General features: G+C 33.4%; 1 protein-coding gene across 1 annotated transcript in view; it reads right to left on the bottom strand.

Moving 5' to 3' along the window:
• Positions 1 to 27722, bottom strand: part of LOC123549845 (NXPE family member 3-like) — a 170636-nt gene that overhangs the window by 82489 nt on the left and 60425 nt on the right. The window contains exons 3-4 of the mRNA XM_045338285.2: positions 25244 to 25371; positions 10744 to 11018 (exon numbers count right to left, since the gene is read on the bottom strand). Of these exons, the coding sequence (XP_045194220.2) occupies positions 10744 to 11018; positions 25244 to 25371 (403 nt within the window). The remainder of the gene's footprint in view (positions 1 to 10743; positions 11019 to 25243; positions 25372 to 27722) is intronic.

Below are 27722 nucleotides of genomic sequence, written 5' to 3'. Positions count from 1 at the left end.
GGGTCTTTTTCAACAGGAATTTTGTAAGCCAAATGACACCATCTAAAACATTCATTATCCTCATTCTTTATATTGATCAATCCTTTCCTTGGATGTTGTAATGATTTTGGTAATTCTAAATAACTGGAAGCAGCCAGCGGTGTATATTTATATCTATTTATATAATAGGCATCAACAAACTCTATTCTCCAGCCACTTTCTTCTGAAATCCAATTACCAATTATCTTTATTATTTCATCAAAGGCTTGGCGTAAAGTGCTTTTTATTTCGTTTGTGTTAATAATAATCAAAACCTTTGATTGAAAATAAGCTGATTGATATATTGTTTCTGTTTTACTAATTATCGCGAAAGTTATGTTTAAATCAACATTTTTTATACCTTTCTAAAGTATTATGTTCCGATTTAAGAATATCAAATGAGTCTTCTATAGTTAAATATAATTTTTTTTTTATCTTGTCTATATGTAATTTTAATTTCAAATGTCTTAATATATTGACTTAAAGACCTCTCAACTTCTCTGACAGCCATCTATATATTATATTTAGAAAAACATTCGTTAAGCAAAAAAAAAGTTAAGTTTAAGAAGAAATAAGATATTTAAATTGGTACTTTCTTCCATTAGTTTTCGACTTTCCACTTTTTTACTCGGATTTTTTCCTTCACAGCACCTTTTTATTCACCCAGAATTAATATCAAGGTATTTAGATGCTGCGTAAGTGCTTCTGTATTGTTTTTCATTAGTGTCACAATCGGTTGCAATAACTCTTTTAGCGTTGTTTCGATGATTATTTGGTCTGGGACAATCACATAATGGTACATTATTTTCCTCTTCTAACATTCAACAACCACAATCCCATTCAAATAAATTTTTTTTCTAAAAGATAAGGATCTATAACATTTTGTAAATTATCAATCACATCTGTTTTATATTCATCGCTAACTATTTGATCAAGTTTTATTTTGATAACGTTTCTTCTTTTTAGTACTTTTTATATGAGTTTCTACTTTTTTTTTCATTATTTCTCCTAAAATGCTAGACAATTTCGGCATAATCATTCTGTCTATATTTCTAATTACCATTTATATAATTTTTGTGGTTATGTAATTTTAAAATGTTTTTCTTGTCTTCAACTTTTAGTCTATTGATAAATATAGTAATTACTGATGGAACAGCGTCAACACCTGCTATAAATATAGGAGCAGCTGGAACTAGTGCTAATGCAGCTGAGCAACCAAAATACCTGCTGTAATTTGTAATCCTGTATTTACTTTTCCACAAAATTTATAACTATTTTCTGTAAGCAGCAGCAAGTTTAGTCAAGTGAATAATTAACTGATCTATTGTTTCTATTCCATTAATAGAAATTAGTTTTTTTTACTCATTTATATAATATGTTTTTTTTTTAAATTTAAGTTTCTTCCAATTCACTAAACGGAATCCAACTATTAAATTTTTCACTATAACTTTACTAAAGCCTGTTTTTTCTTATAGTCTCGTCTAATAACCTTTTCTATTCTAAAAATCTCTTGTTTAGTAGGTAAAAGTTATTGCTCATAAAATGAACCTTGAATTACTTCATTATTTAAATCTTTAATAGTGTATGTTCTGGGATTTGTATATTAATTCCATAAATTACAAATATTTCCTCTGTCCAGTTTGGTGTATATCCTTTTTCAAAATCAAAAGTTTGTTTAAGAGAACTCGATCACCAATTTTAAACTTCAGTTTACTCTTTGGTATCTTTAAATTACCATATAAATTAAAGTAAACAGTACCGTTGTTTAAGATTTTACTGTCTTCAGTTGGTGTCATTTTTATACTAGAATGTTTTCTTTTGTTATATTATCAACCATATCCTGCAGAATATCTAAATAATTTTAAGTATTATTAAGTAAATAAGTAAATATCTAAATAATTGTAAGTATTATTAAGTAAATAAGTAAAAAGTATTGTTTTCTTTTTAAACTACTATTAAATCTATCAATTACTACAGCTTTTCCTTCGTTAAATGTATGATACCTGTTAATCATATTTTTATTCAAAAATGATTCAAACTTTTTATTATGAAATTCTTTTCCTTCATCTACCCATATATTTGTAGGTGTTCTACCTTCAGAATTTTTGTTTTCAAATGCTTCAGTAACACATTCTCCAGTTTTATTCTTTAATACAATAACCCAAGCATATTTGGTAAACACGTCAATAACGATTAACAAGTACTTTACACCTTTACTATATTTTGAAAAGGTTGCATATCAACTAAATCAGCAGACCAAGTATCATCGATATCATTAACTATCACTCTTCGTTTCATAAAATTTCGTTTAATTGGTTTATGTAATTCTTCTGCTAATTCATCCATGTTATTTCAGGGGTCTTTTTGAGTAAGGTTTTAGCTCTTAAGCACTTACGTCCAAGTAGATACTCTACCCCCTTTTCCCGTGTTTGATTTTTTGTTTTTGTCCAAGTCCAAGTTTATATTTCACATTAATTGCTGGTTTTACAACTAAATATATGGCAATCTTTCCTCCAACAGATTTTGATTTAGTGTTCTTTAAATTAGATAACATTTTTTACCGCATTTGCTTTTATTTGTACTAGTATCATTATAGCAAAAATCATGGGTCATGCATACTGAGTCCAGTTCATTGATAGGAGGCCCGTTATCTAAAGGATTTCCAGGGCCACATTAGCGGAAACCTGGTAATGTTAAACCTTTCTTAGGTAATAAAGTTAACATTGCTTTGTGAATATCAAATGCTCCTCCGACGAGTGGATCTTGATCCCCGGATGTTTGCCGCCGCTTCGCTGCTCCAGAACGTTTCACAAACTGTGTTTTTATATTACCGCAGGTGCTCTTAACATAACTCTACCATTTTTTATTGTAACATATTGAGGATTTATACTATCAGTAAATTTCCTTTCTTTTACACAATATATTTGTTTCTATTTCATTTATATTATATGTATTTAAAATTATCAAAAGAACACTTAAAAATGGCTTCAGCTGGACTCGAAACTATGCCCCTCTAAAGATTGTAATTAACACAGGATAATGTTAGAAACTGAATACTCTTTATTATGGGTCTAATACCTTAACACGGTTTAACTAACTCTTTGTTATGTCGTATACCATTACGTTGATAACCTTGTTTTACAAATAATTATAATTTCGTCTGCTAAACAGTCTATAGTGTGTACATGTTTACGATAAGTTAGAGTTATATGTTATAGAGTCAGTATATGAACGGGTACATATCTGTTTACATGTTCTTTTCCTATTTTATAACATATCGAGAATTTAAGACGTTGGTTTGTTTTAATTGTACCTGACTGATAATGATACACGTTGGATCGCTTTCGAACAATATATTTCATTTTGTGAAATCAATGTATTTTAAAGTAAAAATATTAAAAACTGCAAAAGCCCCGGATGCTACACTTTACGTTTATCCCCGACATCGAGCAGATATCATCAAAAACGCACCCTATGCCAGGGTGAACATCCAGTCGTTCTTAAGTTGGCACACCTGAAATGAAGCATTGGTCCCTCTTAAGTCGTCCCACCTGTTGGTTCACAGCAGGATCACCTTCATCCCCATTGTTCGTTGCCTCCCGAACCTTCGGAACGGAGACAAGGCAAGCCGGGTGGCTATTACAAAGTATAGGAAGATATCTATTGTGCGCGCAGCCTTCAATTTGTAATAGTCACAGCTGCTACCATCAGCGGGTGAAACAAACGTCATACCGGACTTCTGAATCAAACAGACTACCATTAAACAGGCAAAAATAGACGTCATACTAGACCTTCCTGAACGTAGCATGTAACAGTCGCGACCTACTAAAAAGTATTAAAAAATTACTTATATATTTAATACTACACTATTGCGCAATCAGATTATCGATAAGGTAGTAAAAGCTATATATAAACACCCTGCGTCATATATCAATAAGAACAAACCCATTGTAAATTGTTTTTCATTGTGAAGTTTAAAGGTTTCTTCCGGGTTTTTTGACCTGCGGTTAAACCAAAGGTTTTCACAGTACCAAGAGTACTGGGTCAGCAGTGGTCAGTTTCAATTCAGGGCAAGGTCAATATGGGATCAAATAGCGGTTATAGAACCAAGGGCAAGGGTCAAATGAGGTCAAATAGTGCTAATAGACTTATTTTACTATACTACTTATAATTACCACTTAGTAGAATGGGACTTAAGTTACCACTTAGTAGACCACTTGGGACATCGATTGAATCTACACTAGAAGGTGGGTTAGATTTTGCTGGCAAATCATAGTGCACCAAATTACATGTTAAATTCTTAGTGAGCTTGAACAGTGATAGAACAATTTTACTTGCAATGTAAACTATTTTATTTTCCTTATAAACTGTTCAGTTGTTGAAAATGATTTTGTATAAAAGATTATTTAAATTTGGAAATTTTACTGATTTTTATTCAAACCCTCACACAGTTGAAGCTGTTGTCGCACATACACTCCAAGACATAGCAATACTTCATTTCCCTTTTTATCAGCTAATGTTATATATTTACACAAATCAACGAAGGTAGATTTATTACTCGAATGTAGCAATTCTAAAAATTATACACATTTATAAATATGAGTATAATGATAACGCTTCATGAATTTTAAACGTAATTCTTTACAAACTCAACATTTCATTAAGATCGCATATCTGACAAAATCGTTTCACATTCTATACCTTATTTCTTTTTCATCTAGAAGAAGTGTACATATCTATGTCACATATTTTCAACAATTGGTAATATTCAGACACGACAGGAAACCCTAAAAAATTAAAAAACTTTTGGGTAATCTTATTGTAAAAGAGAAACGATAAAGACGATTTGTAATTTATTATCACATATTCTAAAATGCACAATACTATCAACTACATGATTATTATGAAATTAAAGGAGTTTTATTTTAAATGACCGTTTGTTTTCATCCAAATTCTGAAAAGACGACAGCTTTTGGTTGCAAAAATGTCAAAGAATATTCCAACATATATTGAGGAAGGAATAACATGGAAAGGAAAATTGTGAATGTTATTGATAAGTTATCGTTAAAACCAGTTATTGCCAGGATAGACACCATGTACATGTTTTTAGTATTTATGAAAATTATACAGAGGTTGAAGAAGAGTTGCACTGCTTATGCTTCAAAATCAACAAAAGTCAGAAAATAATAACACTTGGAACCATTAAACTGAAAAAATGTTGAGGTTTTGCACAACTACACCTCTTATAACTCCGAAATGTCATTAAAATCACTCAAAAATTGATAAAGTGGCAATGGCTTAGTATAATCTGTGAACGTTTATTGAACAAAACATACAAATAACAAGAATATTTAGATTGTTGTGTTTTATTCGTTATAAGCATTGGTGTCAACTACATTTCATACAAAGCTTATTACTGATATTGCCTTTGATTTTAAACGTTGTCTGCACTTGTTGCCAGTGGATGAATCTCAAACAACGACATATTTTGTGGTAATTTCTGACGTTTTTCACAAACATCCACATAATGCGGGTATTGTTCTTCCTACAATTTTGATGTTGACGTGTAATTTATTCCCGAGGAATGCATGAATACTATTAGCAGTTCATCTGTCCATGGATAAAGTGTTTAGCTTCATAATTTCATTATGATAAACAGTTACGGAATATCTCAGGTGTGATCTGAAAACGAAAGAGTAAATGTGTAAAACATGGCCCTTGCAAGGAAAATAAAGCAGTTTATTACTGACATAAATATTCATTGCTAAATACTAGTCTGGCTGGTATGGCAACTGAAGTACAATGCGTCAAAATAAATTAAAAGTTACTCAAAATTACAATTAAGTCCAACACGATACCACACGGCGGGGAGCCGGGAAGTGCATCGTTTCACCTGGTGAACCGGGAAGGCTAAATCTTATATTACTACTTTCTTTGAAACTATAGATTCCGATAATTAATCAAGATATCACTGACCTCTCTTTGCAATAAAAGAACACCCGTAAAGGCATTGAGTCATTAAAAATGCATGAAAATTCTTTTTATGCGATATAATATAATGCGGGGGATGGGGAAGTGTTTCCATGCAGTGCATTGAGCTCGAATGTTCTCTTAAACGTTAGTTTTTCTTGAAAAATGAAAATGTTAGTGATAAACTAGAGACAAATACAGGAACTTTAGACTATAAGCCATTTCCAAATCTATTCGGTACCAATGAAATAATTCTGATAAATAATTGCAAGTTTACTCACCGAATCGAGGTGTTTTGACATGAAAATGTCGCATTGGGAAGTGTTGCGCGCACCTGTTGATGACGTACTATACCATCCCTGAAGAGTGGGGATGGGTGCTTATTATAAACCGGTTTAAGCTTCTCATTGGTGTTTTAGCCACTGGCCGTTCCGGTTCGATGCCCACTGTGTCCTTTTTTTTGTTCGTTTTGCTTTGTATGCGAGTGTGTGTGTGGACAGGGATGGGGGAGGGTTGCTACGTTTTTGGAACTTGACAGTCCCTGTTTGAGATTTGTCCTTGTTTTTTACAAGTTTTATTCTTTTATAACTTATTAAAAGTGTGATAAACTTTTCCTGTGGAAAAACATATAGAAATTGGTGTTTATATTTACCTTGTTCCATTTGAAAATATGTAATATATTTGTTAAAGAACCTCGGACTTTTTCCTTTTTAAATTGCCTATCAAATTAGAAAAAAACTGACCTAAGGCTGGAGTTCTGAAATTGCATAGTAACGATGGTTGAGGACCATTTCTTGATAAATGCGACTTCATTTTACAAGTTTATGAAAAATAGAAAACATTGATGACACTTCTCATTCTCATTTCTATTACAATATGAACATAAATCATTTTTACGTTTTAAACATCTTTTCCCCCAGTGACGCAACAAAATATTTTACATGCCTTTGTAAATAATTAGGGTGGTGGGGGAATGTTAAAAATAAAAAAAAAAAACATAATATACAGGGTGTCAGCAAATGAATTTTACATAAATATTTGACACTTACTGCATGTGTTTTCTAAACCTTACATATTTACAGTTTTATTCATTTGTGTAAATATTTCATGCATAGAAAACACTAAACTTAATAAGTAGCGGACGCAGAAAGTCCAGCTAGAAAGTAGATTGATACTTATAAGAATATCTTATGATTTTTTTTTCAATCAGATCTGTTGCCTCTTGACAGTCTAAGTCCGCCGATTGAGTGTCATCAAAACTGAGACAACTGCATCTGTCGTGAACGAAGCAAGTTGCTTAGACATATACATATATATTATGTGTCTTCAACGTAAACATGACAAAGAGATATAGACGAACTTCTATGGGAACAGTGCCACTTGGCTGCAAATATTTTTACCTTTTGTAGGACACAATTTAAGCGAACCTACAATGCATTTTAAAAAGAACATTTGCTTTAATTTGATCCAGCATCCTAAACTCTCATATAACTACACCAGACATACATTCCTTAACTGACCCAGTTGCTTCCAGAACCAACACGTACGCCAATAGAACTAATACTGACTCGCCCGCACCTAACACTGACATTACCAGAATTAACACCAATTCACTCACACGTCTGAAACTTATTTCGAAGCCAACCGATATGCTAGTAAGGACATCAAAGAACTAACACAGACACCCAAGAATATCTAAATAAATGTTGATACTAGCTAGTGAAGTTCTCTTCCACTGATATAAAATGATAAAAGAAAGGCCCCCTTGAACCCATAGTGGAATGGGCAGTCTACTTCAACCCTCCGCTTGAACCGAAAACAGCCAACTACGCCAATGTATGGCCAGCTACACCACTGCATGTAATCAATATATAATCCTCCACTTAATGCCCGGTCAGTATTGTACATGTGTAAATACGGTATAGCAGTAGATGTATAGTAAACAAACAATAGGCTATGATCAATGCATCAGTTAGCATGGGCACTCGGGTGGAAATAACTGAAGTACAGTTATTGGACCAACAGTTTTGTTCCACTTTTATTTTTTCCTTTTCGTTTATTTTTAAAAATGTCAATAAAACTGATAATCTGCATGGTATAAGTTTATTTATTGTTATTGTATTTTTATTATATTTAAATATTTCATTATAGACGTACCTTAAATGCTAATGCTTTTTTTAACTTAAAATACACATTTCAAAAATTTCAAATATATGACCCTTAGTTACAAACTGTTCGAGTTTCAAGAAAATGAATATGAAATATAATCAGTTTTAATAAATAATTATTTTCGAGACAGTGTGTTGAAATATAACTTATCTATCAGTATTTGAAGCCATTATATAAAACTTTCAGCTACTAAAGTCAAGAAATAGCATTGAACTTGCAAAAACCCTAGCATAATGTCTGATGTCCTTTGTAAACATACGAAACGATTAAATGTTCAATCTAGTATGATAGTGTATGATTTTTTAGCAATCCAGTTTAAAGAAAATTTGCTAGATTTGAAATAACGGAGCCGCTTTTATTTGATTCCTATAAGTTTTCCTAATTAAAGTAAAACTATCATTATGAATATTATTGCATTTAAAATTTTTAAAAGTATATTTGACAGAAATTAAATTTTATAAAGATACAATAAGTAGTTTTTTTTAGATATCTGCAATAATTGTGGTTGTAAATAGTGCGAAAAATTATTTGTTAAGTGTATAAATATGCACCTTAGCAAACCTTAGCTGGATTTTGAGGTGACTGCCGATGATTCACAGCGATACATCGCAATTCAGAGTGACCCGCTGAGACTTTTCATCGCGAATCAACATCTATAGTAGAAAGCGGAGTCTTAAAAATCATCAAGATTTATCACAATTTTGAAAGATATGGTGTGCAGCGACAGGCCACACACTTTGAGATGGTTAACTTCTGAACTAGATGCTTCCACTTCAACAGTGTCTGGAATTTTGAAAACAGAGTTAGGCATGTCATGTCTAAAGTGTGCGCGCGCTGAAACCAGGGTTCGCTGCGCGGAAATGTTTGTCCGCTGATATGAGCGCTAGGTTGAAGAATTCCTCGACCGCATATTTACAACCGACAAGACTTGGTTATGGAACTTCGATCCGGAGACAAAATTCCAGGCCTGCATCTGGAATACACCAAAGGCCTTCCCCAAAGGAAGGGAAGAGTACAGAAAAGCGGCGGGAAACACATGTTCATGGACAAGAAAGGCATGTGCATATAGCACCAGATAACTGATGGCCAGAGAGTGAACGTTAGTTACTAATAGAAGGTATGCAGATTAACATTCTAAACATTATTTTAACTAGATGTAATTTTTAGATCTTAAAAATGTTAAAGATACACTGATTTTGGTGTTACTGTCATGATGCTAAGTTTCACTTAATTTCATGACTTCAGATTCTCAGGCGTGACTTGATGCAGGCATTGAAATCTCAACCCCGAACGCATTACAAAGAGTTAGGAGTTTTCCCGGAGTTCAAGGCAGCGCTATGAGGCTTGCAGTGAGCTTCGTATGTATGAACAATATATTGTATCGTCATACGACTGCTTCAGCAATACATACAGAGACATAGAAAATGCATTCCAACCCTCGGTGATTACCTTGAAAAATTGTGACTGAATTTTAACATTATTTATTGTTGAATATTTATACCTGATATGTATACATCGTGGACAAAATATATTAATCTCAATATGTATATAATTTTTGACGTATATAGAGTTGCATTTTTTTTCTAGCAACAATCTACGACCTTCCCAATCACCCATCGTATTTGTATATATTCATTCGATAAATTAAACAAGGCCTGGTATACAACAACAACAAATAATAAAGAAAAAAAAAGAATCAAAGTTAGTCATGTATTTTCAGCTTTGGAGATACTGTTGAGTTATCAGAATTTTGCGTATTTTTGCAAATTGGCATATCAACCAGTTAGGTTTATATAGCGTCATGCGGTATTGCAGACTCATCGGGGACAATAAAACGATCAAAAGTTATATTTCAATGAAATCAGTTTCCTTCTAGAACAAAGACATTGCTTATATTTTCGAATTAAACTATTTTCAAATTAAGATTTTCAGTTGACAAATAACACGATTGAATTAAGTATTTTTAAAATATCTTGATTGTGTAGGGTTTGCTGAAGAACAAGCGATTTGAAGTACGGAGGACCGTCTGATAACATTTTAAAATGTTGTTACTTCTAATGGAGTTTGATTAGATGCTCGGATATGAGTATTAAGGTAACTCAATTGGCAACAAATGAAGTTCAAGTTAGGCTGCAGCTGTCTACGGTCCGTCTTTAGAGCAGAATGAGGTCAAAGTTCCAATGAGTGCATTTGAAAATAAAATAATCCATTTTATTCTCGTTCCATTTCCTTATCCACAATGAAGGGTGCTTTTTTTTTCTTATTTGATCTTGTTTCTATTTTACTACCTTTGATATAGTCCTGATTATTACATTCATATTAAAAAATAGGTCTAAAAGAGTTTACCTCAGTAGTTAAATATCTGAAACACATGTATACTGTAATATTAGCATGCACTGAACTTTTAGATAAACGTTGATCCAACAAACATATATCATATGACAGTGTTGTGCAAACATTGTCGCAATAGTTGGACCAGTGTTGCATCAATTTTCAATTCCAATACAGAGACATATTTGGTATCAGTTACTAGGCCAGATGTTTGATTGGCTAACGTTGACCAATAACATCAAAATTATATCTTACCCAGTCGCGCCTCAAGCGAAGCATAGCTGCTATTACTTCCCTCGTGTATAAAAGTTCTACTTCTAAATGTGTTACACCCGACCATATTGCATCTAATTGTACAGTATATGTTCCATTTCTGTGATCCGTAATGTGTCCATTTGTATATGCTTTGATAGAATCATTGAACAGCCTTGCTCGAAGGTGATCGCCACCAACATATTTTTTCTTTCCATACCCATCGAAAAGAAAAACGTTAAAAAGGATAGTGTCACCAACATAAATTAGTCTATCTCCTGAAAGAAAGAGTAAAATCATTTGCCTTATAGCAAAACATAAAACACAGCTATACAGTATATCTTGCCAAAACATTGAAAACAATATAATATATCGAATATCATGTAAAATATGTGGAGATGACATTGAATATTCGACTTTTTCGTACATTAAGCGAATATACGAATACTCATATACTTTTCGAACATTCGACTAAAAAGACAAGTAGTTAGAAGCTTACTGAGAGAACCAAAATGTCCGTTTATCTAAAAGGCAAATGGGGCCACTTCCATTACAAGTACGCGCGAAAAGTGCCTCCGCCGTTGTAATATGTGTCATTTTGTATATTAGAGTGCAGCGTTTTTACGTATCTATGGCAATGACACTTTTTGCAACTGATTCGTTTTCATCAAATGTGTGTGTATATATATATATATAAAGAAAAAATAAACAACATTACATGAGTAACATTATATTTGCCTACCGGTTTCGTTTATACTCATCAGGGCAAATAAAACAATTGTTATATTTGCCATGATGAGTATAAACGAAACCGGTAGGCAAATATAATATTACTCATGTAATGTTGTTTATTTTTTCTTTATAATATACTTGATCCGGTACAAACTTTTGCATTATATATATATATATATATATATATATATATATATAGAGAGAGAGAGAGAGAGAGAGAGAGAGAGAGAGAGAAACTTTAAGATATTTTGACGAACACGCAGCACGAGATGAACGCGCAGCACGGGTAAAAATGTGAAAATTTTCTCACTTTGAGGTGAGATATTCTGTATTCACGGAAAACAGATATTTTTATTTTACGTTTAAATACGTTGAGATGAGATATGCATTTTGCAACAAATTTTAATTTCAGCGCGGGAAACAGACGCGCGTAAACGGACATGGCGTCAGACGTGTTGCGACGTTAGAAAGATGCACATGACATAAAGTTTTATTTTATTTTTTGCTACATAACATTATGAAATTCTCATTAAGTAAACTAATTTGAATCGAGAAATATACTTTAAAGAACAAAGTGTGACTACAATTGTCATCCTGTTTAAATAATCTAAATTTTATACCCAATGTACAAGTAGATCGGCATTTATAGTGATTGATATGCAGTGAGTGATATGGATTATATCTCACTGATAAAACACAGTATTTCATCAGTTAGCATCATATATATATATATATAGTAGAGAGAATTTATACGAACTAAATCACCACCACAATATACCAGACCAATTACGGCAAAGCGCCTAGCTGTACAAACGAACACGCACATGCCACAGCAAGTCCACTAACCCAATAAGATTAGTTTCGGTGCTGCTTTATATACGAGCCCGAATAGTACTATATATATATATATATATATATATCTGTATTTATGTCTACCTACCAGTTTCATATCATAATCATCAGGGCATACATATATAAAAAAAGTTTTATAATGTGTCTGCCCTGATGATTTTGATACTCGAAAATGTAGGAAATAACCAGTTTTCAAATGTCTGTAATATTTAATCGACTACCGGTTTCAAAAATATCAGGTCGATTTTAAACAATGTGACGTTGTCAATAGAAACAGGGGACGTCACTTTATTAATATGACGTGGAATATAAACTTTCATTGTCCTACTAATGAATTGATTAAGATTATATTTCAAATCGTCTTCCATGCTAGTCTAGTGACTTTTCTAGCTTGATGTGCTTCTGCATAGTATATTTACATCATCTTTAGGCCAGTAGACGGTCCTTGTGCATCATAAATGTTTAGCGGGATTTGACGTTGACATTTCAAAACGTTACGTCAATTCCTTTTTTTGTATTACAAATGTTGTTATATTATGAGACGCCATGATATAGAGTAATTATCGGCATTTGTCGTTAATTAAACTGAGTGAAAACTGAGTATTTAAACATTTGGTACCCCTATGGGTAATTACTTGTGATATAATGGTTTAAAGAATCCATTATACCAAATACTCTTAGGCATTCTTTTCAGATAGCTTTTCGGTCAATAATAGGCCATGTACTTTAAGAATATATATTTCGCATTCCTTTTCACACTTAGTTTTACGGTCTACAAATTAGTCATGTGCATTAACTGACAGGTTACATTATATCGCCCAGTTAATGCATTGTCCAGCAATGCATGTTTCAAAATTACTAATTGTTTTGACAACTGACTAACTGGATAAATGACAGGGTAATTATAAACATCCGGTCTTTTGATCACGCCGCATGACTCAAGTCACGAATCATTTCTTTCATAAGCAGAAGTTTTGAGACAAAACTTCAGTATCATTCTGGTACTCAGTTAGGTTAGATGCGTATACTGATACTCCATACGATTTAAGTTAGGTTAGTTTAGAGCCGAGGCAATTAACGATGAAGTACTAATGTTAAAGTTCAGAGATTATTTGAAATAACAGAGTTTATGTTAGAGAATTATGAAGAAAGACATTGATGTATATATTATCTTAGAACTTAGTACAATATTAAATAGTAGTTATAGAAGTGAACAGTCGTTGTTGTTGCTGATAGCTAGTAGAGTGAGCCATAGTAACTGTTACACCACAGACTGTGTAATAAGAATTAAGTTGTTTCATTTCCTTATTTCTTGATTATTTAATGACATTGCTTACATTTAAACAATCGTGCCATGCTTATTTATGGGCATCTTTATTCAGGGTAAGGACAACCGTTAGCTAATTAGCTTTCTGTCCAATTCTCTTATCTCAGTTGTTGTATATTATTCATGTAATGACTTATTAATAAATAAAATATGTTAAAACCAAAAACAAAATAAATCAGTATTTCAAAAACATGGAAAGTTATATATTTGTTGACATAATACTGCATTAGAAATTTGCTCATTTGAGAAAAAGTACTTTTTTTCTATGAACTGAGTTTAGAAATTTTCAACTTTTAAACAAGTGTTTCTTCTTTCATTGATTCTGACACAAACATTTTATGTCAGTGTCAGATCTGGATCATTATTTGTACAATACAGATTCAAATAACTAATGAATATATTGCAACATTTGTGTACTATTAGGCATGGAAGTGACCTACCCTTCACCCCCTCCCACATTACCCCCGCCCACCCCAATGCATTTTAGTGAGAAAAAAATATTTTCTATATGAAATTTAAAAAAGAAAATGTGCACCAAATTTTATACATTCATCTTTATGACAGTTTGCAACATTTTCAATAGTGAATTGTCATTGGTAGTGTTCCAGTGTAAGGTATGAGTATTTCCTGTTTTCTATTACACTCAGTTGTTTGATTTTTAAGCAAACTGTCTGTTATATTCACTGGAGTTTCTATTTGTTGTGGGGCTACTTTTTGATGCATGTCTCTGGCCCCGTTTGTTCTTAGCTTTAGTGAAATTTATCCTTGCCTTCAACACTGCGAAAAAAGGGTCAATATACAGGAGTGTACGGTCCCGTATATTTCGAAAATACGGGAGTATACGGGGTGTATATTACAAATATACGGACCTAGTATACAATCCCGTATTCGGAACATCTAGTATACGGGAAGTCCGTATATTTGTCATGCATATACGGGATCCCGTATACGCCGAATATACATACATGTATATTTCCCGTATATATTAAATATACGAGTTTTCAAAAAAAAAAAAATCAATTAGAAATGGTGTTTATTAGTGTCCTGCTTTAATATAGATTTTATTTCCATGTATTAGAAGGGTCTTTGAAATTTATCCCGTATACTTGTCGTATTTCAGAATATACGGAACACGTATACGAGCCTGTATACTCCGGATATACGTAGTATACGGAGCCCGTATTTTTGACATATACGGACTGCAACTGCATCTAATATACGGGACATATACGGACCTGTATTTTCAAATATACGGGCATCGGATTTTTTTCCGTATACGCATGATATACTAAGTATACGGATCCCGTACTTTTGACATATACGGGGCATATACGGAACTGTATTTTTTTATATACGGGCTACGGACTTGTCCCGTATATGCAAGGTATACGTAATATACGGATCCCGTACATGTGGCATATACGGAATTTATTTGCATCTGATATACGGGGATATACGGAACTGTATTTTGTTGATATACGGACCAGGGTTTTTCCCGTATATGCAAGATATACGTAGGATACAGATCCCGTATTTGTGTCACATACAGACTGAATTTGCTTTTCGTATACGGGAAATACACGGAACAGTATTGTTAAAATATACGTTGGCCAGATTTTTCCCGTATATGCACTATCCCGTATTTTTATTTTATCAGAACTAATCTGGTACATGTGGCACACACTGAAAGATGACATAGAATGAAGGTTAAACAAACCTTTAGCAGAATACGGTATGTTAGGAAAAATCAAGACAAAGACAGGGTATGAGAAAAACATTATCATCAATGGAGACAAGTCAGATTAAATTAACATTATATATAACATAAATACTTTAAAAAAAAAAAACAGTTGTTTTTTTCTCGTACGATTATGCGTTATTTTTATTTTTTGTCCAAATGAAATAAGCAGAAAATGTAATTCTTGCATACCAGACGGGGATTTCCGATATTTTTACCGGTGCTGGAAAAATCCATCTTACACCCCGGGGTGTAAGATGACTCTCGTGCTTTAAATGACGTATTACGAACTACAGATATGGAGATGATTCATGTAGTTTTATTTTCTTTCAAAAAAGAAATAAAAATCCAATACCTTGACAGTTCCTCTTGGTTCCTGATAATATATTTCTCGATTCAAAGGACGTTATTTTATCAAAAATTCATAACGTTACGCTGCAACTGATAAAACAAAATCGGAACTAAACATTGTTATTTGTCTATGAAACGTCATGACATCTTTCCTGTTTACGGACGTTGCTTTCCCCGCCTTTGTTTAATTACGCTGCTATAAGAAATAGTTCTATAAAGAAGCCATTCGATTGATTTTATTATTATTATTATTTCTCCGATGTCGGTATGCAAGAAAAGATTCTGTCACTGGTTATAGGTGCAGATGGGAATATCCGGCTCTGGCTAAACAGTTACCCTCGAAGCCGGAAATTCCCATCTGCACCTACAACCAGTGAAAGAATCTTATAGCAATCAATAACATTATGCATTTTAGATGTTCGTTTCTAATTGAAAAAAAACTAACAATTCGCACATTTAAATAAGTGCCGCACCGTTAACGCAACAAATCAGTATAGTAACACTTCTTTATTACTGTTTATAATTTTTTTCGTTATTCCAGTGAATGTTGATTCCCACTCATGCTTTTCGATTTGCCGTCTGCTAAAAGAGCAGTACATCCTTTCTAATGTCTGAAGATGTATTCAAATTTAGCGCTTTGAAAAGATGCATGATGCATTCTGTGTTGGAATTCAATATGTAAGCAGGTTACAAATGATGCACCCCATGGAAATATTCAGTTTCATGATCTCAATAAATGTAGCTTTGATCTTTGAGGTACGAATGTCACTGAGTACGATGGCTCATCCGGGCTGTCTGTCAGCATCTATTGACCAAACTTCTCACATAAGCGTATTCTCTATCATGAAAACAGATCGTCGTCCAGTTGGAGTTAATTGAAAAATCTCTTGTGTCAACCTGAAATAGAATTTGCACGCATTAAAGGTTATATAAATGGACTCTTGTAGTTAACAGGTATAGAGAATGATATCTTTTAACGCTATAAATATATGAAAAATATGAAAAATGAAATGACGTGTGGGCAGGGATGACATAAAAAGCGTTTTTGGTCATGGCTGCAAATTAGGTAATAACAGAAAACTGAAAATATACCAATCTTTCGGAAAACATACGTAAATTATGAAAATTTTGTAATAGTCCTTTGAAAATCGGTAGGTGGTGTATATTTGAAATCAAGAGTTAGCTACGCAATTACTTATATTGTGTACATATATATAATATGGGCAGGGCCATGGAAAACCAACATAGTGCGTTGCGGCCAGCCTGGATCCAGACCAGCCGCGCATCCAGGATCTTTGTGTTCGCCTTCAAACCTTATTGCAATTAGAGAAAACTGTTAGCGAACAACATGGATCCTGACCAGCCTGTGCATCCGGATCCATGCAGGTCGCAAAGCCGCTATGTTGGTTTCTCATGCGGCGGCTCATATGTTTAATATCATGTTTCATATATTTACAAGAAAGTAAACTTATGTGATAGATGTTTAATATCTAACGATTTCTAAATATTTCATAATATGTTTTAAGATCGAAATTACAGACATACTCGATTTTTTTCTAACAAATTACTTTTTTGTTTTCAGGATGATTGAATATGTACGTGCGCAGTCTATCTGTGCACGTGAACAGTCTGGTTAGAGTAAAAACACGTTACATGCACAGACTGACCTTCCCGCGAGATTTTTAATGTTCTTACAGTTGTTTCAATATATATAAACCCTAGGCAAAAAAAATATCTAGAGTAGGTGTGTATTTTTTCCATATTGAAAGAGAATAAAACTTCAAAAATTCTGAAATTTTATTATAACCAACCTTTTTTGATATGATACTATGAAACAATAATACGCATCACAAGCGCTTACATTTTAGTCTAGAAAAGCATTATTTTGTCAGACTGAGTTAGATTACCCATTTTCTAAAGATAAAAGATCGTAAATACTAACTTCATGAATGCTTTCATGAGATTCCAGTTTTGATCGAATGAATGAATGTACGTGCCGCCTAATTCATTCGTAAAGAAGTTAGCCGTGGCTACTTTGCTTCTGCGAAATATATTTTTTTCTTTACAATTTTTTTCTCGTTTAACCACAATGGTATTCATGAAATATTTTTGCACGATATTTTCTTTTATTTCAAACACTTGCAACATTAGCTTTTGGTGACTGGAATTTTTGTCTACTGATGAATGAAAGAATGAATGAATGAAATAATTGTTGAATTAATTGTGCTTGAATGACTGAATGAATGAAAGATTTCACGAATGAATGAAACTACTTAACGGCTATTCTGAATTTCCTTTTTCATATTATAATTATATAATAAATAGACAATTTTTACTGACGCTAGCAATTAAAAGAGTATTTCGTTTGAAGTGTATTATTTAATCTACATAATTGTACATTAAATATTTTCCTTTAAATCGCAGCAATTCGTGTTCCCGATTAATTAAAAAAAAAACAACAACAGAGAACAGGAGAATTACAAGGCTAACTCCATTTTCATACAACCTTTCGACTATTTATTAAGTCTTCATTAGGAAGTCAACAAATATGATATGAAATAAACAACGTCATGAATTTAAGTATTTCATGATCTGCCTTGTTACAAAAAGAATTCATATTGAGAAAAAAACGTCTAATTCAGTTAATCAAAAATGAAATCAAATAAGTACTTACCCGAGCCTTCGTCTTCCTCTGCAGAATAACGCTAATGTCAAGACATTTTTGCAATATACAGATTAGTGCGTGCGGTCACTTCGACCAGATGTTATTGCCTCGGGCTAGATGAATGCGCGCTGATTGGCCGATTCCATTAAACGGCAGAGGGTTAAATTACGCCATGCCGATTATCTCATAAATTTAATTAATATGCATACAATTAGTATCAATTAATGCTGCAGTAAAATTGTGCCGCAGAACCTATATGTACAATTTATTTACGAAGAGACGGATGAATGAGTGCAAACTTATATAGCATTTTGATGAAGTCTATGTTAGACGATTGTGTTTATTTTCTTAATATGTCCGTAAGTATTGACCTGGCACTCATTAATCTTTGCAAATATTTTCGGGCGTTTTCGTTAATTTGCCTAATATTTGTATCCTGAAAATAACCATATTTTACAGCTAACCAATGTCACGGTGGGTTTGATTTCCAGGCACGTTACCACGGGTATCATTTTTTAAAAATGTAATGTAATGTTAACGATACCTGTTTTATTTTTACATAAATTTATGTATCATATTTTTTAAACAAAATTATTGTTTTCTCTTATAGTATTTATATTCTAGTACGCTTATGACGGGTAACATGCCTTTTTATCTAAAATACTTTAAACAAATTATTCTACTTTGTTACAACGAGTAAATATGATAACTTTTAGTAAATAGACCATAAATATCACGATACGTTTGATCAAATAAGTGGTATTGGTAAGTTTGCATATAAAATTTGGGGGAAAAGGTATGGTCAGAGGTAGGATTCGAACACACGACCCTGATATTGGCAGCAGCACCGCTTGTCCACTCAGTTACCTGCACATGCAAAAGTATATCAATTAAGAGTTATATATGTAATATTCATATTGCTATTTGTGATCGAACACTGAAAATCAATTCACGGAAATACACGAAATATTCATGAACGGAAACTACAACCACGAGAAATAACTTGGAACAGTGTATACTACGGTAGCATAGAGGGGACATGTTCGCACTTGTTTGCTATCACGTTCGCTTGTGTTAGCTAACACGTTCGCACGTGGTAGCTAACACGTGCGCACGTGATAAATAAAATGTTTCCTATGTCCCCGCTATGCAACCGTAGTATACATAGAAGCATCCGCGGAATTATTTTTAAAACACGAACACATATTTCACTTAATAGTTCATAAGTAACAGCTAAAATTAAACAAAGAAGTATAAAACACATTTTATAGCTCTCTGAATTGAACTAAACTGAATGACTACGGTTAATTATGTGCTTTCTTAATAATCAAAATGCCATGTTATCTACACGTTGGTTTAAAGGTCCGACCTAGCCGAATGGGGCCTCAGTGGCCGAGTGGTTTAGATCGCTGACTTCAAACAACTTGCCCCTCACCGATATGGGTCCGAGCCTCATTCGGGGTGTTGAATTCTCCATGTGAGGAAGCCATCAAGCTGGCTTACGGAAGGTCGGTGGGGCTACCCAGGTGCCAGCTCGTGATAAAATATTGCACGGAGGGCACCTGTTGTATTCCTTCACCAAAAAAGCTGGCAAGTCGTTATAGGATCAATAATTGTATCGATGTTACATTAAATCCAACAAAAACACAAAAACGACCTACCCGGACGTAGAAGACCAGGATCTTGCGAAATTCGAGTAAGAATAAAAATGCGAGTAGGAAGTCATGGCACTAAAATAATTTTGCGATCACGCTTAAAAATCGAGGAATTCGCACAAACTGTCCTATTCTCTTAAAACAAACTCCTTTGAGGTAGTTGATTTATTATATCTTGTTATTTTTTAAATTTTAGAATCAATTTCATAAGTAAAGTATCAACACACGTCTTTGGTGTTATATTCTACGTAAGGTCTTATATTATTACTGTATAAAACAGGGATGGATTAGTTGATTATTTTTTTCTATACTAGTAATTATTTGCACTGTATACACGAGCGTTGGAAATGTGCAGCAGAAAGAGTAATTAATGCATGCATTTGATTTTTACAACGGCGATGATACACGAATGTGTTTATCACTACAAACAAATAAGGATGAATGAATTTTCTTCTCAATCGGATATTTAGATTGAATGTAAAAGTAATTCGGAAACGCGCAAGAAGAAATGATGGATTTATTCATGTCTTTGATTTTATACCTGTTTTAGCCCGCGAATGTTTTCATCAGTTCGTGAGATATTAGTGCTATACATCTATTTCTTCCATTCATTCATTCATTCATTCATTCATTCATTTGACATACATGTACACGTTCAAAAACATACAAAACGTTTGGCCTTTGAAATTGCCGGAGAATATAATTTTCACTACATATATTGATTGCATGGCTTATCATTCATAATGCTCTTTCATTAGTATCGACAAGGAAAGAAATTGATAGCTTAATCAATCCTAATTGCTTGTATTGAAAAAGGAGAAGAAGAAGAAAAACATGCAAGATACAAGAAGAAAGGATGAATTATTTGAGGTCGTTGATTTTATATTCGCAATGGTCCGCGAATGTTTTTTTTTTTTTCAATTTTGGACGCACAAGAACAAAAATGAATTATTCCATGCCTTGATTTTCAATTTTAATGAGTTTACTACAAGAAATCCATCTTCTTCTATTAATATTAAAGGGCCTTGACACCAGATTTTAGCTAATATGATCTTTCTTTAAAAATGAAAATTGGTCATGTTATGAACATTAGAACAAGCTATTCTTTGCACACTTTTTTATTAAAAGAATGTTAAACAAAGCAAAAGATATTTATGAGTTGGGAATCGAACCCGGATTGCCTAGGCAATATAAAGCCCCTAAACATCTTCACCAGCACACCACGGAGGAATTTGTACGACCGTTTAAATAAAGCTTTATAATTAACGCAGTTTACCTTCGGTACCCCGTGACAAACGTTTTCAGTCTAATAAAGATTATGAATGAAAAATTTAGTGAATATCGGGACTGGATTCTTTGTCTGTATACACTAATTGTAGAAATTATGAAAACACGAAGGAATATATATTGTACATTGTAGAAAGTTCGAAACATGGAAGGAAGGATGAATTAATCAATGTCGTTGATTTTTATACGCCCGAAGGGTGCGTGTAATTATATGACGCTGGTGTTCGTCTGTCCGTTAGCTTTTCTGTAACCGCTCTGTAACTCTTGAACCCTTCAAGGATTTCGAAGAAATCTTGCCACAAATGTTCACCATATCGAGACAACGTTTTAATGGCTCGCGTCAATATTAAGGTCATACATAGAGGTCAAAAGTTATATGATCTTGTTTCACGTCCGCTCTGTAATTATAACTACTCTTGAACTGCTTGAAGGATTTAAAGAAACTTAGCATAAATGTCAACAACATCGAGACGACATGCAGAGCGCATGTTTCGGACTGCTCGCTTCAAGATCAAGGTCACACTTGTGCTTTAATAAAGGTAACTAACATGCATATTTCATTTCAAAGTATATATAGATTTTCAAAAGCTCTCTCATAATGTATATAAAACAGCAATGTATCATTAACCCATGAATCTTTGCTGCAATTTTAGCCTAAAAGTGTCATATACCACTAGCAAAATCCTGGAGAACAGAATTTCCTTTAATTATTGCCTTTTAATGACCAGATTATAATCATTTATATTTTGCCAAACGTTACTAAGTATGATTATATACACATTTCTGAATCCCGTATTTCCGCCACATACGGCAAAGTACAAGTTCGAAAACATGCAAAACGTTTGACCTTTGAAATGGCCGGAGAATATAATTTTCACTACACATATTGATTGCATCCCGTATTTTTTAAATATATAAATTATTTAAATCCCGTATTTCCGACATATACGGGAAATATAGGGAGTTGTATACCAAGCATATACGGAACATATACGTCCCGTATTTTCGAAATATACAAATTATTTAAATCCCGTATTTCCGGCATATACAGAAAATATACGGAGTTGTATACGAAGAATATACGGGAAATTTAATCCCTGTATTTTCGAAATATACAAACTATACATATCCCGTATATCCAGAATATACGGGAAATATACGGAGTTGTATACAAAGAATATACGGGAAATATACGTCCTGTATTTTCAAAATGTACAAATTATTAAATCCCGTATTTCTGGCATATACGGAAATAATAAGGAGTTGTTTTACGAAGCATATACGGGACATATACGTCCCGTATTTTCAAAATAATACAATTATTTAAATCCCGTATTTCCGGCATATACGGGAAATATACGGAGTTGTATACGAAGAATATACGGGAAATTTAATCCCTGTATTTCGAAATATACAAACTATACATATCCCGTATATCCAGAATATACGGGAAATATACGGGGTTGTATATGAAACTTATACGGGAAATATACGTCCCGTATTTTCGTAATATACGTATTTATGTATTCCCGTACACCAGACATATACGGGAATATAGGGTGTTGTATACGATCAGAATAACCCTTTTTAGAATTTCCCGTATTTCAATAATATACGGGTATCGTATACTAAGAAATTCCGTATTTCATAGTATACGGAAGTCCGTACTTTATTAGTATACGGCTTTAAATATACAAGCCCCGTACACGCCCGTATTTTAGTTTTCCCGTATTTCTTCCCGTATACGGGTAATATACGGGATCCCGTACACTCCCGTATATTAACTCTTTTTCCGCAGTGCAATTTGTTATATTTTCGGTTCCCTTGAGATTGAAGAGATCATTTACTACTACTATAATATGATTCTGTTCTAGAAGTACTTGTGGGAGGGTGGAGGAAGCATGGCATAAGCTGTGTTGCACATTTCATTACCGACTCTGAACAGACTCTGCTCTTATTTTTCTTGATTGCTTCTATGCTTCTAAAGGATCTTAGATTGTATTTACTTATGATTGCCTTTAATGATTGTTTTCAAAACAATCTTGTTATGAATGTTTGTTTGTTTGTTTGTTTCGGGATTTACGCCGTTTTTCAACAGTATTTCAGTCATGTAACGGCGGGCAGTTAACCAAACCAATGTTCCTGTGTTCTGTACAAGTACAAACCTATTCACCGCAATTAACTGCCAAAAACCACACATGAATTATTAGAGGTGTAAGACGAATGATTTCAGACACAATGTCTTTTATCAAATCGTCACGGAGAACATACGCCCTGCCTGGAGATCGAATTCGCGACCCCGCGATCCGTAGACCAACGCTCTCCCTACTGAGCTAAGCGGGCGGGATGATATGAATGTATTTGAAAAAAAAATACACTAGTAAGTAGAACATGGAATATATTAACATAATATAAAACGAGTATCAAGAATCTACCAAAATATTATTACATAAAAATCAATATCCAGGCCGGGAATAAATTAGTATGTGGTTACAAAACAATGGGTTAGGGTTAGGGTTAGGGTTAGGGTTATGTGAGTTATGTGTCATAAATGTGAGGACAACACAACAAGTTGAATATAGTAACATTACCTTTGAGTGGCCATGGCTCATTACAAAAGGCATGGTTTTATCGAAATTTAGGCTAATCAACACTATATTCTCCTTGTTGGAAGAGACAGTGTTTATATGACAATTCGCCATAAGCCAAGTAAAAATGATGCAAGGAGAGAACAACTGTATTCTATCGGAGTTTCGTTTTAAACACTAAACCTATTAAACTGTCAGAACTGAAATGTTATTAGGCGCACAGAATATTTACCGATATTGTCTAAAGGGACGTTTCAGTTTGCAATTTACTACATTTTATCTCATATAACTTTTGACACTTCGTAATTCAGAAATGTTTCATATCAATTAAAGATATCATTCATAGATGCTCTAAATCAATATTTACTACTATGCTATTTAATTTTTAAAGAGAATTAGAAAGTAAAAAGCAAATATTACTTTATAATCAATGTTGAACGTTTAACGTAACAAGGAAATATAAGAAAATAACCTGTTTGATTGAGTTCGTTTATGACTGGACTTAAAATCAGCAATATTGTCACGGATACTGGTTCAGCTAAAGACATTGGGGATTTGTTTGTATCATACTCAACTAGCACGTAATATAAAATCAGTACTATTTGGACAATTGCATATTTTGAATATATTATATGCATATAGAAATATGACTGTATGAAAGTATTAAACATTTTTGTATAGTAAACAGTGCAGAAAACTTATTTTTAGATAAACCCAACAATAAAGCACGTACAGTATAAAGGTAGTATTAATTTGGGTAATCAAGACGGTCTCTTCATTAAGAGCGTGATTAACATATTTCTTGTAAATAAGTAGTATCTCAATATCGTGTACCATTCAGTTGTCTTGGTACACGAATACACAAAAGGTCGCTAGACAGTTTGCAACCTTTGTCCTTTTAAGTGTTATAACGACATGCTAACGTTTTGATTAAGTCAACATCTTTTATTTAAGTGATATGCAACGTGAAAAATGAAATCAACATTTTATAACTAAAAATCTTATTTGATTTATTTTTTCAACGGTAGCTTGTATTCTACGATGCTCGATAGTCGTACAGGCGACCAATTCTCTGTCTATCCGAATAAAACCTATTTGATTATGATATTCATTAATGCTAGTGATGCCTTATGTAACACCACCACCATAACATTATGATTCATATGACCATATTGGAACTCTTCCTGGAAAAATATTTAAAATATAATGAAGAGATTTTGAATTACCTCATTGGAGATATAGGTTTCAACAGGGGCTATTTTCTAAGGGAACTTTAAAACACGTGTTTAAGTCATACACTGCACATACCATTCAGTTCAATTTTAGACTGTCCCGGGTCTGCGGCTAATAAAGCATCTGTGCATTGAGTCAGCATAATGTCTTCCAAACTAAATCTTTCGTTTAGGTCCTGTTCGATCCGGTATGATTCATCATCCCTGTAAACAAAATGTGAGGAAACTGGCACCTATATTTATGTAATTCAAGTTCATAAAAAAAACTTGTACATAATTTGTCATGAATGTCGAATTTGAGACACTAAGGGATAGAAGTCCATAACAGAAGGTAAGCGCATTTTTAAAATAATAAAATACGGCGCGTATGGTTACGCCTGGCCACAGAAAGAAACGTAGTTGTCCGTATCGATCCGTACCTGACCCATAACTAATTTAAGGTACGGCTCAGGTAAGGATCGATACGGATTACTACGTTTCTATCCTTGGCTAAACGTAGCTATCAGCGCCGTATATGTGACTTGGGTATAAGAGAATTTTATTGTTGGAAGTAATACCCCGGTCACACATACGGCGCGGATAGCTACATCTAGTCACGGATAGAAACGTAGTAATCCGTATCGATCCGTACCTGAGCCTTACCTTATAGTACTAACCCGTATCAATCCGTACCAATCCGTACGACTCAGGTACGGATCAGTAGGGATTATTTCGTAGCTAAACGTAGCTATCCGTGCCGTATGTGTGACTGTGGCATAAAACCGATTTATTATGTGGAACTATAAAATTTTCTTCTTTCAAAGTCATATAGATCATCTTGTTGTTTCAATAATTTTGGTTGTTCAATTGATTATTTAACTTTCAAATTGACTGTTTTTTGTTTTTTTTTTTTCATTTGTTTAATTTAACTGTGATAGGCTAGATATAGGTAGATATCTTTGTATTAGCTCTTCATTCTTTTTTTTCCCTATTAGTTTGATCTAGCCACAAACTTATTTTCTCCCTTCAGCTCAAAGTAACAGTATACATATTATTTGTTATCATCCTGAAAAAAGCTTTAAGTTTATTGTATAAGCTGAGGTAAAAGGTGGAATTTGTTGTTACTGGTCTTTGTATGCAACCATGCTGCATTATTTTTTTTTCGTTTTTTTCTGGCTTTATAACATTGAACATTATTTCTTATATTTTTACTGTTCGAGTTACATGTGTTTGGTACCATGCATGTCATTATATTGAATATTGAGAATGATTATACTATTTATTACTTAACAGTATATCTTGTAAAGATAATTAAGTATAATATTAATTAATATCATGATCATGTTAATCCGTATTAAATATTTAATATGATAGGAGTTTTGCTTTATTTTTCTGTATAAACAAACGAACAAGTTATTAAGTTGTATTTCATTACATATATTTTGTTCTTTATATTTAAAGTAATACAATTGTTCAAATGTATATATATTGCTTAGTGTGTTATACAATGGAAAACTTGAAACTTCACAGGCCGCCCAGCACGAAAACAAAATCGAAAATATTGCAGGCTCGGTTTGACGGAGCCTGTTCATGGACGGTAGTGGAAATTCATGCTACCGTCCAAGCCCTCTACTCCCGGCTTGAGTAGAACTCAACATGTACACATGTTACAACTACAAAAATCAGTTATGAAACATCCGCAGAATTATTCATACAGCGGTGCACATTAAACGTTCAATCAAACACTAGGGTAATAGAAAAAGTAGGGTTCACGATAATAGCCTCATTATTCGAGTGGCCCTACGATTTCTGTTTTGTTTATGGTCCGCCAATATGAACAACGCATTCGGCTACTATGAGTTTTCATGACCCCCTTTAATTTGTCTGCCGGAGTCCTTGGGCGGTGCACAATTGTATCTCCCTGCTTATAAGTGTGCATTTATGTGCCTGAAGCGGTGCCCTACAATTTTATTGTATCTTACTTATCTGTTTAACTATGTTAGTTATTTGGGTGTAGTTGTGTGTTTAACTTTGGCACACGAATGTCTGCTATTGTGGTTTACGTTGTAGTGTAACTGTGATTTAGGAACGTAGTATTCCCTTTGTATATTCCTTGTTCTACTTTCCACTTTAACCTCCTCCCCCAACCCCTTTCTACCCCTTACCACTCCCTCCACCTCTATCTATATTTTCATACTATAATTCTAGTAATAAATTTAGAACTTTGTTCAACACATCAAGGTGTTAATTTGAAAATTTGTATATATCCTTGTTCTACTTTCCCCTTCAAATTCCTCCCCCACCCTACCCCATGTTTACCCCTTACCACTTCCACCACCTCAATCTATTTTTGACATAAGTTTATATATTATTATTACATTTTTGAAGCAACCCGTCTGTAATCTTTTCCATCACAGCTTCTTTTTGTTGTGGGCCTACTTTGCAAATGACTCTGAGGCTATATTTCTCGATGCTCTATGCTTTCGAGAAATCTACCCTTACCTATTATCTTATTTACATATTACCTTTTATAGTATCGTTTTTCTAAAGATATTGTTATTATTATAAACCTTGAG

Source organism: Mercenaria mercenaria, chromosome 6 (genome assembly GCF_021730395.1).
Source record: "Mercenaria mercenaria strain notata chromosome 6, MADL_Memer_1, whole genome shotgun sequence".
In the NCBI taxonomy this organism is placed as follows: domain Eukaryota; kingdom Metazoa; phylum Mollusca; class Bivalvia; order Venerida; family Veneridae; genus Mercenaria; species Mercenaria mercenaria.
Note: the sequence above shows the minus strand (reverse complement) of the source record. Positions and strands in the feature narration are given on the sequence as shown.